Raw genomic sequence first — 18,214 nt, forward strand, 5'->3', positions numbered from 1 at the left:
CTAAAATAGTTCGGCATGTCGAATTTAACACTTTCGTGTGAAGTTTTTAGTTTCTAATACAGAATCTGAAAGTGGAATATTCAGTGAAATTCGGCCCAATCGTGGCTCACAAAAATACGCAAGCTGTTTCACATGACAAGTAGAAAACAAACTCTTCAAGGCGAGCGTATCATGAATGAACAACAGCCGAATTCACTAGGAGATGAAAATCGCTCAGAATGACAGCGCCGTAAAACTCGGCTGCAGTGACTGATATGGCCTTCCACTCAACGCATCGGAAAGATAATCAGAGTAAGCTCTTATTTTTGTACCCGAAGGATAGTCGATTTAGTTCCTGAGGCTTGCTTCACTGCGATGACCGAAGATCGCCATGATGAGCTAGCCGCGATAGACCTCAGCATGATCGCAGTCGCTCTGACACCGTCATGATTAGTATAAATTTTAATAGTTATGCCAGGTTATATTTTTCATCATTCCTGTTTTTTTCTGTTTTTTTTTTCGAAAACGAAACTTTATATACTATACAAGTGTTAGCTGTGTTTGATTTTTATTACCGTATGTAAAATTTGAGCGTGAAAACCGTTAAAACTCGGACTTTCTATTTTGTTTTATCTTTGAGGATTTTTGTCTCTGCTCACGTTACAGTTACGTAAATTAATGCGCCTGGCATTTTTGCAAACCTTTGCTCGCTTGTTCCGAAATTTCACTTTCAATTAACGAAAGAAAAGCTAAAAAAGAAGTCCTGGAAAAGGTCGGACATAGTACAGTTTGGCAGATGGCGTGACAGCTTTAGCTCAGTTCTACGATCTATACTCTCGTAGAGCACGCTTTTTCAACCAATGACAGTACGTGTTACATTTGAACTTTATTATAATTTAATCTAAAATTAGCTCTTGGTGATCAGAGAAACACCGTTGAACATTTGTGTATTTCTTAAGTCATTTCGGATGACATCGAAATAAAATTTCTTCTGGAAACTAGAAGGTTTATAATTTATAGGCGGTATTTGGGTCTGCATAGTAATACAAGTGCCTCTAATAATTTGTAAGGCGTTTTCAAACATAACATTTAGTATGCAATGATATATTCTTACGCTCTTCATATACATTCATGAACCCTAAGTATGCAGCTGTCGTTGGAGAAAAAAAAACGTGGTAAACTACTAAGAGTAGAAATAAACGCATTTGAAGCCGGGGAAAGAAAATAGAAAAGCCGAAAGCAGTCTTAGCATTTTAAGTACTAGTATTTGAGACCGATTTAGCCGAGAAGAGGCCCTACAGTTGCGTTACACAACGTTACTATCGTAAACTCAATTGTGTTGTAAATCTACTTTCCTTAGTAAAAGCAAATTAACTGATCGCGAGTGTTGTATGGTAAATCTACTATCTTACTCATTGAATGAAAGAAAGATGAGTTAGAGCAATGAAAGGAGTCACTTGACCAATTAATAACTCTACAATGCACACGACAACACGCCGGATAAGCCGGAAATCAAAAGGCAGGTGTTGATCGGCTTTTGCGACTCCTGTCATTCGCTTGCCCTTTAAAATCTTCTGACCTGAAAGCTTTGCTACTATAAGGATATCTTTTATGACTTTTGTTTGCGATGTAATAAGAAAGGTTAATTAAGGTGCCATTTCTCCATCTCTATATTCTTGGTCTTCTTGAGGTTTGGCAAAGCCGGAAGTGTTACAAAAGGAAATATTTTCATTTGTGCGCGCTATTTTTTTTTTCAGGTAAACTGTCTCTCCCGCATAGTAACCACAGAGATACGCTTCTCAAAATCTTATTCTAGGTATTCTTTATTCTTTAAGCTTATTTGAACCTCTGTGCGTTTTTTATTAAACGTTGAGCGTGACGAATTTGGTCTTAGGAGGCGTAAGGCTTCTCCTTTCGCGAATCCCGTATTTACGCTTAAGTGTATGATATGAAAAGTGGTTCGTGTCTTAGAAGGTCGCTGTCTCTTTGTAATATAATGCATTTGCAAGTCAAGGGTCGATTCCCTGTTAAATAACTCGCGAATTTGATATTATTCACAGTGTAACTGCTACCAAATGATTAGATTCTTGGGCAAGGCTGCAGTTTTGATTCTTTCAGAATCTCTTCAGTTGCCTCCTAAAAACAAATTTGTCACGGAAGAATAACAGGAGTCGCGCAGGCCCGCAAACACTTTTTCAATTTTCGAAGGAACGGCAACAGACAGTGAATCCCCGTTACATTCCACGTTTATTCAAGCTATCTCGCTGCCACCAGAGATGTTCACTCGACTGCGACAGGATGCAAATGACTCGCTTTTCGTTTTACGACCATGATGCAACGCAATCAGAGTCAGCACACCACCTGGCGCTGGAGAGACTTCGCTTGAAATTAATTGATGACATCCAATCTACATGTCAGCAAAACACATAAAACTTTCTAAATTATCCTGTTTTAACAGCTGCCCTAGCTGTTCCTAGTCACCTTTTTATACTTGATAGGCTGGTAAGGAGACTAAAGCTCTAATCGTGGTGGTAAGAAATACGGATACATCGGTTATGTACATGATAGACTTGTAGGTATTCATTGAATTGATGATATTTTCCTAGTAGTTAAAAGAAAAATTTCCTTTTCCAGACACGGCAGAATATTTCTGCCACAACTAAAGCCAGCACATGATGTTTTTCTGTATAATTCCTTATCCTCTTTGAATTGCAAATCCAAGTCTATTTTCCTGCTTTTTTTTCAGGAACAAAAAGACTAAGCGAATTTTAATAAGCTAACAGCTTGTAATACAAACGGGTCTGGTTGAAAAAGAAGGAGATTCAGAACGGTCGCTGGCGATCGTAGAAACACACACTGACAGTTGGAAAGGCAGGAAACGCCTTTTAGACACAACATTTGAAGAGGTCACTACACATGGCGACGAGCGGAAGATTTCCCATAGCATTAATTGCCACATTCACATGTATTTATTTCCTAATCTTCCTGTCATCAATCTTGGGCAACTCATCTGTTCTTTGGCTGTGTTACAAACTAAAACGACAACGAGATTCTTCTTTGACGTGTTGCATCGCCAACTTAGCAATTGCAGACGTAGCATTTATGGTACTATCCATTTTTGACTTTATAGCATTCGTGTGGACCTGGGTAGGCGACGAGATATCCTGTAAACTACAAGGCTTTTCCATTGAAGCGTGTTATTCCACCTCCTTAATGACTCTTGCTCTTATTAGTTTTGAGCGTCTGAAGGCTGTGGTAGACCCCTTAAGTGTCAGACTCATCACAAGGGAAAATATGCGACGAAAGTTAATCGCTGTTTGGTCAGTTAGCGCAGTCGTCGCTTCGCCTTTGCTTTATGCTTATCAAACTCAAACAGATGACACAGGAACCGTCTCCTGCACGAATATCATGTTCGGGGATATGGCGCGACAGATCTATTACACTATTCACGCATTTTGTTTTTTCCTTGTACCTCTTGTCTACATGATAGTTGTTCAGAAGAGAATATTTCTATCCTTACGCTCAAGCGCTGCTTCAAATACATCAAACACCATAGCTTCCGTACGTTGTAAGCGGCATTACAAAGTGGCCAAGGTCTTAGCAGCACTTACAATAGCGTTTCTTATATGTTGGTCACCTTTCATGGTGACACGCACGATGATGTACTTCCATCTCACTAATGGTGGTTATGTATGGCGAGCGTCTCAATTATTAATTCTGTTAAATACGGTCTTAGATCCAATATTATACGGAGTCTACGGAGAAGCTATGAGGCAGTATGCTCGAAGTTTATTCAAGAAAACAGGACAGCCCCCGTTTCCTCGTGTGGACCCTCCCCGTGACAGACAAGAAAGAGTGCAAGTACCGGATTCACAAGCCATTGAACTTGATTTAATGAAGTGAAATAAACCAGAATGATTTAGTGAGGTGTCGGCTTTTTAACCCCTTACCCACTAACATCAGTATGTATATTCTCCAAACTGTTCTCCATTCATCTCCTGGCGTGCCGACGGGGAGAATTTGTTTAGCAATCATGAGCTTATTGATTTGCTTATTTTTATTTAACTTTATTTAAACACGGATAAAACATCAGAACTTTAAGTAATTACTAAAATTACATTAATTACATTGTTAAGATACTAATCTGCTGCTAATTGTCTACTACTAATTAAATCTAATAACAACAAAATAAAAACAATAACGAAGTGCCTGTTTTCCATGAATGATGTGTGATTAATTAACTTATTTATTATCAAAAAGGAAACCGCTGCAGTCGAATTAAAAACTAGCAGTAGTTTGTGCTTGCCGCAGATTGGTAGGTAAACTGTTCCACATCACCGCACCATTATAGCTGAAACTGTTTTTAAGAACATTGATGCGGGAGAGTGGGACAGTTAATTTGCCCCCACAATTCCTAAGAGAATAGGTAGATATTGCACTCCGATCAGTAAAGATTGATTTTAGATAATCAGGGGAGAGACCATTAAGAGATTTATAGACCATAGAGGCTGTTTTTAATTCTCGTTGAAGATTAAGTTTTTTCCAGCCTAGTCTAACGAGAAATCATCCACATTGGCATCATATGAAGAAGAGGTCAAAATACGCGCAGTGCGATTCTGTAGTTTTTGTAGTTTAATGGAAAGAGATTTATTGCAATTCCCCCTTACGACTCTACAGTAATCGAAATGAGGTTAAACTAAGGCATTATAGATGCATAGAAGCGTTCCAAAAGGAACAAAAGATCATTTTCTCTTCAAGATGCTTCTTTAGCTGGTGACCATTTCCTTTACTCCTGAGACCTTAAAGTTTGATTCGAAGGTGATGATAAATGAGACATCGGATGCCAGTCACTCTTAAAGATCATAGGACTAAAATGGTCATAATCCAGGAAATCATGAACCATGCTTTGCTGCCAGATTTTTCGTTCGTTAGTTAGAAGTAAAGAGTTCTTTTTAGGAACACAACTAAATGAAATAAAAGTCTATGGAGTTTTTTCCCCTTAGGGAGTTATTTAGGGTTGTGTTTGCTTCTTGTGTGACGATTTTTAGTGTTTGGCATTTTGCTCCATGATGAATTTCGTAAATTCGAAGTATGCCTATTTTTGCTGGGAAAAAAAAAGAACAATTATAGCACGTGAAAACTTAATTTGACATGGTGTAACATCATCCAAACAAAGTTTCTATCAACACTGATGATGTATAATTTTGACATCTTGTGAAGGACATGTCAAAATACGAAATTATATTAAGAGTCAGCATGTGTTCTTCGACTGCATGCATGCATCGAGGCATTTCCACAAGCAATGGTTGTGAGACTCCGCATAACTACTCTTTCAAGCCAAAATGACATTTTAAAGTAACTTTTTAGTTCCAAGAAGAATGCGTGTCACAAACTTTTATGAAATCTATCTTTTCACGGCTTCTTATATCGTCAGTTGGAACCACAACGCGCTCTCTCATTGACCGATAGGTGTGATAGGAGTATTTATCATTCAACTTCACAAAGTAGAGTACAATAACGCGCGAATAGAGTACAAATATCTTTTGATATTGTATTTATTTTATAAAGGAATAATAACTAAGATTAATGGCAGCATTTCCTGCTTGATATAGTGCTGTTAATAGTCTCATTAATGTGAATGAGACATGACAGCTCGTTTCACCTAGAATATAAGTAGAGTGCTGCCTCAAATTACTTGGAGACCACGAACCATCGTTATCTTCTCAGCCTTGAACACCACATGATCAGCGCTGGGGCGAGACGGTAAATAACAAGTAGTCAAACGTTCGCATTATTGCTAGGGATTTCCTTTCGGAAGCTATGAACTAACACGGCTTATTTCCCAAAAAACAAAACGTTACCTTGTTGAACAGAGCAGAAAAATTAATTAATTTGAGAAACTAGAGGGTAAGCTGCAATCTTGATCGCGGTTTATCCATGATATTAGCCATAACCTTGATATTTAACAATATAAAGTGACAAATTTGCAAGGATAAACTGACACAGCGACCAGATTAGCAAACTCAAGAACAATGCCACTTTGTTATTTCTGCAGTATACTTTACCGGCACAACCGAGTTGAAAGAAACAGCAGAGGTTCGGTAGAAAATCAAGCAAATTAGATTGATTAGGAAAAGGAAATAAGAAAATACTGAACTACGCCAACGAAGATGGCATCCAACGACTATTTCTCTCTAATGGAGATCGCAGTTTTGATATTTTACGGCTTTATTCTCATTATCTCACTTGTGGGTAACATGTGGGCTTTTTCTTTTTTCAAAGGGCACGGTAACGAATCCTGCAATCTGATTGGTTCTTTACGCGGTCCGTATTTTCCTATCTGTGCCCACGGGCAACGGTAACGTTTTCGTGAGTCGCCGAGTACATCCCTACTTTCGTTGCCATTTTTCATAAATATATTTCGTTTTTCCGGCTGGAAATATTGGTTTCAGAATGAATTTGTATAAGCAATAATGGTTGACAAGCGGCCTAAAAACCGTCTGCAATTAATTTTAATCGTTCACAAGAAGTACCTAGAAAGTTAAACGTGAGGTATTTGGTTACAGTTGAACTTATCGATGGAACTTTCATTCATTTAATATCTGAATTTTCTCAAAAAAATTTGTTCGTAGTGAAAGGACGAGCGAAGTTTTCATTTCAGTTCTACAACAAATATACACTCTCGGTGAGTATTTCCAAGTCCGTTCAATTTACTGTACAGATGTCCAATTCTGTACCGTAAACTGCACAACAGAAACTAAAGGAATTCAATGAGAAAAGGCCGCATTAAATCCCCTTGTGTCTCGTTGGAGTGTATCAAGACCTCGGTAACAGTTTTTCACCGTACGAACCTCCAAGCCGGCAAACAACATATATTGGTGACATGTTATCGAAACTTGTACCGAAATCGGTTTTCTCCGATCGATGTGGTACGTGGCAAATTTAACATCTGCCGATCTCCTTTTCTCTTTTCTCACTCCTTTCTAGGCCATTAATTTTAGTTGGTGTTGGGTCAGCGGTGACGTAATTTGCAAACTTCACGGATTTCTCGTCGACACGAGCTACAATACTTCAATCACAACCCTTGTGGTTATATCTTACCTAAGACTCAAAGCTAATACAGATCCTTTTAATTCTAGAAGCGACACCTTTTCCAACAGGGAATACATGAAACTTGTTTTAACCTGGTGTATGTGCTTGGTAATTTCCTTACCCATAGCAAGTATTAACAAGGTCGAAACCATGCAACGAGGATGGAAAACTGATTTGCGCCAACACCTCTTGGCCATGAGGAAGCACTGACAGGGAAATATACTACACCGTACACGCAATACTTTTCTTAATAATTCCATTGATCTATATGATTGAAACGCAACAAAAGATATTCCGCTCTCTTCAAGCGAACGTTGTTCCAATGTGCATCTCGCATATCAGCAACTCAAATCAAAGACATAAAAAAGTTGCAAAGACACTTCCAGCTCTATCTCTTGCCTTCTTTTCGAGCCAGTCTCCGTTTATGATTCCTAGACTGCTGATGTATTTTAACTTAGTGTCACCCGGCCTAGTCTGGAGAGCGGCTCAACTGATGATATTTCTGAACGTGGCACTCGATCCTTTATAATACGGCCATTATGGAGAAAAGTTTAAGTCTAAGGTGCGACGATTCCTTCGATACAATCAACAGAACGGTTGAACTCCGATTCCATCCCAGTAAAAACATCTCAGGCTTCTCACGAGGTGTATGGGTAACACCTACCACATTCTTGTAAAACTGAACGAGGAGACAAAAGTTACACATCGGAAGAAAACCATTACCATCGATTCGGCTTTGCTTTCAGGAAAATATGTTTTTGGATAATAATCGTGTAAGTGTGAAACGCCTTCTTCGAAATTTCTCATTATCGACAAAATGGTACTGCAAAATTTGGGTTCAACTTAACGATTAAGTCATTGAGATTCCTTTAATTGAAAGTTTAGAGAAACAACCCTTCACCAATCCACAATATAGGTTCAACATACTACCAGTTTTTGAAGCATTTGAAAAGAAAATATGGTGAGGCAAAACTTTGCTTTACACCCGTGAACTTTTTACACTTGTGATTCTCTCTGACGATGACATTCTTTCCTTTCAGCTCTTATGATCCAGCAACAGTGCAACAAATGTGTTTGCAAGCATCCTGTTGTATTATAACTTTCAGATAATATCGTAATGCATATTCATATGTAAATACAAATTACACACTTGCACATTGCCGCTTCACTTTTGGAGAAGTATATTGCATATGTATTAGCAGGCGAATGTCAGTTTGGAAAGGTAGATTGTATATATATGTCTGCAATTAAGGGCCTTTTTCAAGAAGGTGCCTTGTACGTATATCTGCAAAAGCCCTGGAAAAAGTATAGTACCTTTCAGACTGATGGTTCGTATTTCATAGTTGCTATTGCGAATCCTTTTGATATCTTACAGCTTGAAAAAGGCGATGCCGATTTTCTAAGGAAGGGCTGGAACACGAAGGTAATTGGGTATGGACAACTCTACAAGTGTAGGTTTACTTCGAATAAAAGATTGATAGATAAGTGTAGAACAAAGGGACAGATGTAATAATACGTCTGCAACAAAAGTATGGAGTCAGGTTTGAAATTGATTTCAAGAAATTAAACGTTCATTGCATTTGCATTTTCACTTAAGTGTCTCTCGGAATTTAATTTGTCTCGCCCCATTCAAATCGGAAGAGAAAGAAGCAATTTCTACACCGATTCTTCAACAGCCTCTTCGGGCAGGCATATTCTCGCTCTTCCTCCACCCCCTACCCCCACCGTACACTCTAACTCCAAATCAAACATGACCGGTCAGATAAACGATCGCGAACTTAAAACGTTAGCTCGCACTAATAAGACGCCTGCACTGCGGATTAAGTCCTTTTCAAAGGGCAGTTTTACATAATTTATGTCCAAAACAGCTCCTATCAGGCGAGACAATGAGTTTTCAGTAGGTTTTCTTCGCTACCGCAACAATAATACATCAGCTGAAAAACAGCTCCAACAACGAAAACACTGTTTTTGGTTGTCGGTTTGGAAAAATTGGTATTTAGAGAAGAGAAATGCCAAGGGAATCAAAATTACGAGCCGATCCAGCTTAACACTGCTCGAGCGATTCTACGCCGAAATTGAAAACAAACATGGTTAAATCTCGCAAACGACTATTCCATGTATATTGTTAATACGTAATCGCATGATTTTTCTCGTGCAGTTTGGAAAAAAATAAGCACTTTTTGTTAGTCTTTGAAAAAATTTACTCGTACTTTCTTATTCCAAATTGCACTCGAAATCATGCGATTACCTATACAAAGTAATTACAGAAAAGTTATAACATTTATTTATGCACCTATGAATATTCGGGCGTAAAACGTTAATGAAAGTTGATTTTCATTCCTTTTTCAGTAACAAAAAAATGACAGGTGAATCATTCTATTTAAATTTTAGCCTCTAGCGGCCAAGATATGTAAAATTGGCACGAAACACATTTTCAATTTTCTTTAAGATTTCATGTCAACTTTTCATTGGTATCTGACAAATTTTATTTTAATCTTAAATTAGCTTTTGGGGATTAAAGCAGCGCTTTTTACAAGAGTCAGAAAAATACTGTTGAACATTTGTGTATTTCTTAAGGCATTTCGAATGACATCAAAATCAATTTTTTTCTGGAAACTAGAACGTTGATAATTTATAAGCGGTATCTTCGTTGGGATAGTAATAAACTGGCTTTCAACAATTTGCACGGTGCTTTCAAACATAACATTTACTATGCTATGATATATTCTTACGCTCTTCATATAGTCCTATTGTACCCTAAATATGCAGCTGTCGTTAGAGAACTTAAAAATAAACGCACTTAAAGCGGGCGAAAGAAAATAGAAAAATCAAAAGCAGTTTTGGCATAACAACGTTGATTAATTCTGTGGCCTCTCATAAACTGCCTCGGTAAACAAGGACAGAGAGGTGTGAAAAGTCAGCTTTAAATTGTTCGGGGTATTGATAAAAAGGACTACTTCAAAAAAAAGGTTCAAATATTTTATCAGCAAGCCAAAATGGCGGTAAGTTATAATATTGCTGCGCCTGCTTCGGTATTATTTATCGTTATTTACATCTCAGTTTTCATTTTATCAACGGTTGGTAACACATGCGTTTTGCTAACTTGCTACAAGACTTTAAAAAGAAGGCATTCCCCGTTTATATGGTTATTGGTGAATTTAGCGACGGCGGATCTCCTGTTTACTCTTCTTTCCGCATTTAACGTGATCGGATATTTGTGGCGCTGGGTAGGTGGAAACAACACTTGTAAGCTTCAAGGATTCTTTGTGGAGGCGAGCTATACGACTTCCATCATGACACTTGTAACTATTAGTTACGAAAGATTAAAAGCTACCACAGATCCATTTAGTACCAGAGCAAGGGGCTGGTTCGACAAGGACTACCTTAAACTAGTAATAATTTGGGGATTGAGCTTACTGGTCTGCACTCCTTTGCTGCAAATCTACGACGTAAAAACGGTCGACGGCAACGTTGCTTGTGTAACTACGAAAGATGGAGTCATTGTCCCGCAGATTTACTACAGTTTGCATACAGCACTATTCTTTGCGGTACCGTTGTTTTACATGATTTTTACCCAAATCCGAATTCATCTCGCTCTTCGCACAAGTGTTACACCAACGAGCAAATTGTTCACTTCGCGAGCACAGAGACGGCACAAAAAGGCTTCAAAGACACTTGCTGCACTAACTATAGCATTTGTGATCTGTTGGTCACCTTTCATGGTCAATCGGACGCTAATCTACTTTCGTTTAGCACCAAAAGGACTCATTTGGAGGGCATCTCAACTTTTAATCTTTCTTAATACCGGATTGGATCCTTTGTTGTACGGTTTGTACGACGGAGACTTAAAGTCTTTACTTCGAAGAGTTCTTTACAAGAACAGGGATAACAAGTGACATCTCTCTATCAAAAAAGAATAGAGTGAAAGGTATACTTGAGAACTTAATGTGTTGGACACAAGGCATGAGCCTGTGGCAGCCACGAAGGAGTGTTCCATGATCTACACGATATCGTAGCGAGTGTTTTTCTTTAAAGCCAGACAAAAGAAGAAGGGAACAAAGATTCAATCAGACTTTCGTATCTGTAATATGAAAAGTACACACCAACATTCTCAGGGAATACTTTTCAGCTGAAGGAACCTCTGGAAGTCCACTTGATTCCCTCAAATTGTGGGAATAAAAAGTTAATGAGACACACCATCAATAGGAGAGGAAAAGGAGAGAAAAGCAACCGGCGTTGAGTGAAAAGTTCTTTAAGATATTTCAATCGAATTGCCATGCTTGCTACCTCTCAAATATTTGGACAAACTTTCATTTTGTTAAAAATGTGTGCTTCTTACTCCAGCCAAGTCAACGTCCATTCCGATATTTAACCTATTTTTTGTTTCATATTGAAAAAAGGAAAGATAAGCACCACATTTGGCTTGCAACCCTTTGCAAAACTCAACAATTTCATCTACGGATGTAGTATATTTTGTACCCGAAAGATAAATTAACAAAAACAGATAAACAAAGCAGAATAAGACAGAGCAAGTTCCGCCGGAGGGAGTGACTTGTCTACAATATATATATGTACATATATAAATAATAAATAAATAAATAAATGTGGGGGTAGAGTCTACCTTGGCATAAAGTGCTCAATGCTGTGGTAGCAGAGCTAAGTATACATAAGTTAAAAAATTTAAAAAGGACGCATCGATTCTCTGTGACTCTTAGTTTCGCGCCTGAGCCCTCGTCAGACAGATATCGTAGTGGAATAAATACGGTAATTAGAAATATAGTTCAATGATCGATTCCTCTGATCACTTGATAATGTTCTTTTCAAAGCTATAGTTGAATAGCAAAACCATTTAATTAAAATAAAACCTAAAATTTTTAACTAATTAGAGTTCAAAATGAAATCCAATCCGGAGTATTATTTAAGGGTCCTTTTGATCTAACGTAAATTTGGAATTTGTGAGAGGATCGCAAATTTTAATTTTGTGAAACGTTTACGGCGTTAAATCGAACAGGATCTAGTCGTTAAGGATTTGGTGAATATTAAAAACATTTTAACTGCAAAATTATCGTAACTTTGATATAAGTCATACTGATATAGATTTCTACCAAACGTTGATATAAATCATGTATCACCGGTTGCGATCAAATTGGTGGGTTGTCTGTAAGCTAACATCACCTCGACTTTCGAATCGCGCGCAATGGTTTATATTTAGTTCTGTTTCACATCATTTTTAAGTTTTATTAAAGAAAAGAAGAAGTTGTAGTAATGATAGTTACATAATATATTTCTCTTGGTCAGCTTGGTAGCTTGTGCCCCAATGTTTGCTTATTTATCATTTTTAAACTGATGTTTTGTAAAGGAGTACATAGCATGACCAAATACTACAATTTTGATAAACAGAGCAATAAATATTACAAATAGTGCTTCAACTATTCTATAAAGTTGTCAAAAATTAGAAATTAGAAATTGCCGAGGGCTTGCAATGAATTCAACGGCTTTTTGAATAGGCTTACACACAATTACTTTCACAAAGTGCGGAAATAGCTTATAAATAAATAATTATGTTGGATTAAGAATAGCGATTATTCTACTATGTCATACACATTGTTGTATTCAGACTTGGCACCACTTATGTAAAGAAAGGATCAAGGTTGCTTATCGTCATGCTTTGATCACTTTAAGAGATAGGGCCGGGGAGATTTCCATGGAAATTAATTGATAACATCCAATTTACATGTCAGCAAAACACATATACTTTCTTAATTCTCCTGTTGTAACAGCTGCTTCGCAAAGTAATGAAACTTTCCTAATGGTTCCTGTTGATCTCATAATTAAGCTCTATATATTCCGCTCAAAACCACAACATTAGAAAAAATAAACCCAACAAACAAGCGACGTTACAGACTTTTTAATAAAAGATCCAACCCAGGCAAATTTTAGTTGCTCTTTTGTTAATAACTTTAATCCTTGTTTGGTTAGAGATATTGCGTTCTAACACCCGCATAGATTATGACAAAATTTACTTCCAAGTTAATTTCCCTTTCGGTTGTGTTTGCATAAAGCGTCGATTTGATCATTCTTTTTTCTGGCAGAATATGTTACTGCCCTTTTTCGCAATTTTTCTAAGCGGCTGGCCCAAGTCTATTTACGTCTTGTTTTTTTCAGGAACAAAAAGACCATGCGAATTTTAATAAGTTGATAGCTTGTAATACAAACAGGTTTGGTTGACATAAGAGAAGATTCAGAACGGTCGTTGGCAATCACAGAAACACACATTGACTCTGAGCTAGGAAAGAAACGCTTGTTGACACAACTGAATACTACACATGGCAACAAGCGACGGATTTCCCATAGCAATAGTAGCCACATTCACATGTGTTTATTTTCTAATCTTCGTGGCGTCAATCGTGGGGAACTCATTTGTACTTTGGCTCTGTAGCAAACTAAAACGACAACGAGAGTCTTCTTTGACATGTTGTATCGCCAACTTAGCAATTGCAGACGTGGCATTTACGGTACTGACTATTTTCGACTTGATAGTATTCTTGTGGACCTGGGTAGGCGGCGAGATATCCTGTAAACTACAAAGCTTTTCCATTGAAGCATGCTACTCCACCTCCATAGTGACTCTTGTTCTTATCAGTTTTGAGCGTCTGAAGGCTGTGGTAGACCCTTTAAGTGTCAGACTCATCACAAGGAAAAACATGCTACGAAAGTTAATAGCCGTTTGGTCAGTTAGCGCAGTCGTTGCTTCGCCTTTGCTTTATGCTTATCAAACCCAAACAGATGACACAGGAACCGTCTCCTGCACGAATAGCATGTTCGGGGATATAGCGCGACAGATCTATTATACTATTCACGCATTTTGTTTTTTCCTTGTACCTCTTGTCTACATGATAGTTGTTCAGAAGATAATTTTTCTATCCTTAAGCTCAAGCGTTGCATCAAATACATCAAACATCATAGCTTCCATGCGCTATAAGCGGCATTACAAAGTGGCCAAGGTCTTGGCAGCTCTTACAATAGCGTTTGTAATATGTTGGTCACCTTTCATAGTCACACGCACGATGTTGTACTTCCATCTCACTAATGGTGGTTATGTATGGCGAGCGTCTCAGTTATTGATTCTATTAAATACGGTCTTAGATCCAATATTATACGGAGTATACGGAGAAGCTATGAGGCGGTATGCTCGAAGTTTATTCAAGAAAACAGGATGGACCCCGTTTCCTCGTGTGAACCCTCTCCGCGGCAGACAAGAAACAATGCAAGTAACGGATTCACAAGCCATGGAGGTGTTGGCTGTTTAACCCCTCACCGACTAACATCAGCATTCCCTCTATGTTTAAGTTCCTATAAAGTAACACGGCTTATTTCCAACAGAAGCAAACGTTAGCTTGTTGAACAGAGCAGAAAAGTTAATTAATTGAGAAACTAGAGGGGAAGCTTCAATCTTGATCGCGATTTATCCATGACATTCAACGATCTAAAAGGAACAATTTGCAAGGATTAACTGACACAGCGATCAGATTAGCTCAATCAACAAAAAATGCCATTTTGTTATTTCTCCAGTATACTTCACCGGCCACACCCAATTTGAGATAGACAGCAGAGGTTAGACAAAAAATCAAGCAAATTAGATTGATCAAGAAATTCCAAATAAGGAAACAGTGATTTATATTATTAAAGATGGCATCCAACGACAATTTCTCTCTAATGGTGATCGGATTTTTGATATTCTACGGCTTTATTCTCATCATCTCACTTATTGGAAACATATGGGTTTTGGTGACATGTTATCGGAACTTGTACCGAAATCGGTTTTCTCCGATGTGGTACGTGGCAAATTTAGCATCTGCGGATCTCCTTTTCACTTTTCTCACTCCTTTCCACGCCATTGATTTCAGTTGGCGTTGGGTCGGCGGTGACACAATTTGCAAACTTCACGGATTTCTCGTCGACACAAGCTACAATACTTCAATCACAACCCTTGCAGTTATAGATTAACTAAGACTCAAAGCTATCACAGATCCTTTTAATTCTAGAAGCGACAACTTTTCCAACAGGGAATACATGAAACTTGTTTTAACCTGGTGTATGTGCTTGGTAATTTCCTCACCCACAGCAAGTATTGACAAGGTCGAAACTAATGAAGATGGTAAACTGATTTGCGCCAACACCTCTTGGGGAAGCACTGGCAAACAAATATGCTATACCGTACAGGCAATACACTTTATTTTTTCATAATTCCATTTATGTATATGATTGCAACGAAAGATATTCCGCTCCCTTCGAGCGAACGTAAGTCCAATGTGCAACTCACACATCATCAACTCAAATCAAAGACATAAGAAAGTTGCAAAGACACTTGCAGCTCTATCTCTTGCCTTCTTTTCGTGCCCGTCTCCGTGATTCTTAGATCGCCGATGCATTTTAACTTAGTGTCCCACGGCCTAGTCTGAAGAGCGGCTCAACCGATGAAATTTTTTATTATACGGCTATTATGGAGAAAATTTGAAGTCTATGGTGCGACGATTCCTTTGATGCAATCAACAGAAAGGCTTCTCACGAGATGTACGGGTAACACCTGCCACATTCTCGTAAAACTGAACGAGGAGACAAAAGTTACATCGGAAGAAAAACCATTACCATCGATTCGGCTTTGCTTTCAGGAAAATATTTTTTTGAATAATGACCGTATATGTTAAACGCCTCCTTAGAAAATTTCTCTTTACCAACAGAATAGTGCGGCAAAAATTAGGGTTTAGCTTAACGATTAAGTCATTGAGATCCCTTTAATTGAAAGCTTGGAGCAACAATCTACCACCAATTTACAGTATAGGTTTAACAATCTACCAATTTTTGAAGCAAGTGAACAGAAAATGTGGTGACGCAGAACTTTGCTTTGACCCGTGAACTTTTTATAGTTGTGATTCTCTCAGATGTTAAATGATAAAATTACAATTATAGTTAATTTAGAATATCGTAAGGGTTTTCTGTATTGGTGTTAGAAGGAAAAGAAATGGAAATATTGTATTATTCTAAGTCATTTAAAGTAAATTATAAAAAGGGCAGGTGGATTGCTTCGTACGCCTTCTTGGTGGTCTTATCTTAAAGGTTGAGTTTAATCACGTTCTTCTTGTGAGTTTGGCCACGTTCACCTAGTGAGTTTAATCACGTTTTCTTCGTTGTGATCGTGAAGTTGACATGGAACTCGTGATAGGCCGTGTTCTTTAATAAGTTAATTTGTTAGTCCAGGAAGAGTAAATCTCCCTGGTAATATGTCGTGTTCGACGCCTTCGTGTTCCCAGAGGTAATTTAAGGGTAAACAGGTGATGTCCCTCATGTTTTCGCAACAAGAAGCAATTTGGGGGCGGTACTTGTGGGCCCCCTTCTTCTTTAACTCTTGTGACCAAGATGTTGTTATGTAGCAATCTTTAAAGGTGATTTGCTCTTAAAAATACACTTTCAGCTACAAATAATACCCTACACCAAGGTTATTTGTAATTTTTATATTGACGATCTCGTTTCTGTTCTGGCCGATCTCAACCGTAAAAATATGAAAATTAGGAAAGAAATTGATTTTGCAACTGCATAGACAACCCTAAGTGCTTACTCAGTGTGTGGGAACTATAACACGTAGTCAAGCGTGATTCGCTGGTTGAGATGGTACGATGGCGACACAAGAAGATTGACGGCTTAGAAATGTCATCCGCAGTAACACCTTTATAAGCGGAGACGCTAGTTTTCCTAGTTAGATTGAAGCTAGTCCCTACTATAACAACTTAAGGGGAGAAGCAAATAAAGAAGGTTCCACCAGTCCACAACGAGTGTTAGAGAAAGTAATTCTAACACAGACAATGACACTTATGCCTTTTAGTCCTTATGATCCAGCAACAATGCAACAAATGTGTCTGGAAACATTCTGTTGTATTATAATGACTTTCAGATAAAATCGTAATGTATATTCATATTTAGATACAAATATACACACTTGTACATTGCCGCTTCAATTTTGGAGACGTAGATGGCATATGTATCAGCAAGTAAATGTCAATTTAGAAAGGTGGATTGTATATATGTCTGCAATTGAGTGTCATTTTCAAAAAAGGTGTATTGTACGTATATGTGGAAAAGCCCTGGAAAAAGTATGGTAAATAGCTTCAAAAAGGCGATACCTATTTTCTACGGAGGGGCGGGAACACGAAGGTTATTAGTTATGGACAACCCTACAAATGAAGGTTTACTTCGAACATAAGATTAATAGATCAGTGTAGAACAAAGGGAAAGATGTAATAATACGTCTGAAACAAAAGTATGGGGTCAGTTTTAAAACTGATTTAAGAAATTTAATGTTCACTCGCATTTGCATTTGCACTTAAGTGTCTCTGGGAATTTAATTTGTCTCGCACATGAGACACGGATTTCGCTCGTTTCTCGTGTGTTGTAGGACATTCATGTACCTATACTAAAACCACAATCAGTTTGATCGGATCTCTTTATTTTTCAGAGTTTTACGGAAATTAAATTTCACCCGAGCGAAGGCTTGTCGTGACACTTTTCAAGACTTTAATTTCATACAACTTTGGAGGACAATTTACAAAAAACTACGGAACTCAGCAAAAAACAAATACCACAGCCATGTATATTAATGCTATCTTATCTATCGAGGCGACTTTCGTAAACATCACGTGTCAATCAAGGAAACAGGAAGACTTGAATGACACCTTATCGGTTCGCCTAAATCAAACACGCCAAAACCGATCAAATTCAAGGTAAATTTTTGAAAAAGTGAGGCGTTCTTAACTGATCCAACTAACATAGCTAGGAAGTAGGTGCCATAGAAAAGATAACTACAGAAAAAGACTTTGCGGCCCGACCTTTACGAGAACTTTATAACTCCGTGAACTTACCTAATTTTCGGCAATCTCCAAGTTTGGCCGCCATTTTGAGGGACTTGTCAACATGAAGCGTAACCGATATAAATCAAGCAGGTAAATCTAAAACCGTCAGAAATATATAAGAAAGCAATTCAAATGAACTTTACTTTCAATTCAAGCGGCAAAATTTGAAATTGTTCGTTAAACTTACCATCCCCATGCGACCATTTATTCCAACGATACAAACACTACAACTTTCTGAA

At 37.9% G+C, this 18,214-nt stretch overlaps 2 protein-coding genes and 3 pseudogenes across 2 annotated transcripts; all 5 read left to right on the forward strand.

Moving 5' to 3' along the window:
* The first annotated feature begins 148 nt into the window (after positions 1 to 148).
* Positions 149 to 4,184, forward strand: LOC113683998 (growth hormone secretagogue receptor type 1-like). Its single transcript, XM_027201289.2, has 2 exons — positions 149 to 291; positions 2,726 to 4,184. Exon 2 carries the CDS (start codon positions 2,896 to 2,898, stop codon positions 3,880 to 3,882), a length of 987 nt encoding a protein of 328 aa, XP_027057090.2. The 5' UTR covers positions 149 to 291; positions 2,726 to 2,895; the 3' UTR covers positions 3,883 to 4,184.
* A 1,965-nt stretch (positions 4,185 to 6,149) lies between these two features.
* On the forward strand, positions 6,150 to 7,672 carry LOC113683969 (QRFP-like peptide receptor; annotated as a pseudogene).
* A 2,338-nt stretch (positions 7,673 to 10,010) lies between these two features.
* On the forward strand, positions 10,011 to 12,691 carry LOC149050298 (galanin receptor 2b-like; annotated as a pseudogene).
* A 706-nt stretch (positions 12,692 to 13,397) lies between these two features.
* Positions 13,398 to 16,133, forward strand: LOC113683970 (growth hormone secretagogue receptor type 1). Its single transcript, XM_027201256.2, has one exon. The coding sequence runs from the start codon at positions 13,398 to 13,400 to the stop codon at positions 14,379 to 14,381; it is 984 nt and encodes a 327-aa protein (XP_027057057.2). The 3' UTR covers positions 14,382 to 16,133.
* LOC113683971 (galanin receptor 2a-like) lies at positions 14,761 to 15,675 on the forward strand (annotated as a pseudogene).
* Positions 16,134 to 18,214: the final 2,081 nt, after the last annotated feature.

Source organism: Pocillopora damicornis, chromosome 2 (assembly GCF_964200805.1).
Source record: "Pocillopora damicornis chromosome 2, jaPocDami1.2, whole genome shotgun sequence".
In the NCBI taxonomy this organism is placed as follows: domain Eukaryota; kingdom Metazoa; phylum Cnidaria; class Anthozoa; order Scleractinia; family Pocilloporidae; genus Pocillopora; species Pocillopora damicornis.

Excerpts from the sequence above, each read along its gene's own strand:
- LOC113683998 (XM_027201289.2), top strand. The coding sequence starts at position 2,896 with ATGGCGACGAGCGGAAGATTTCCCATAGCATTAATTGCCACATTCACA.
- LOC113683970 (XM_027201256.2), top strand. The coding sequence starts at position 13,398 with ATGGCAACAAGCGACGGATTTCCCATAGCAATAGTAGCCACATTCACA.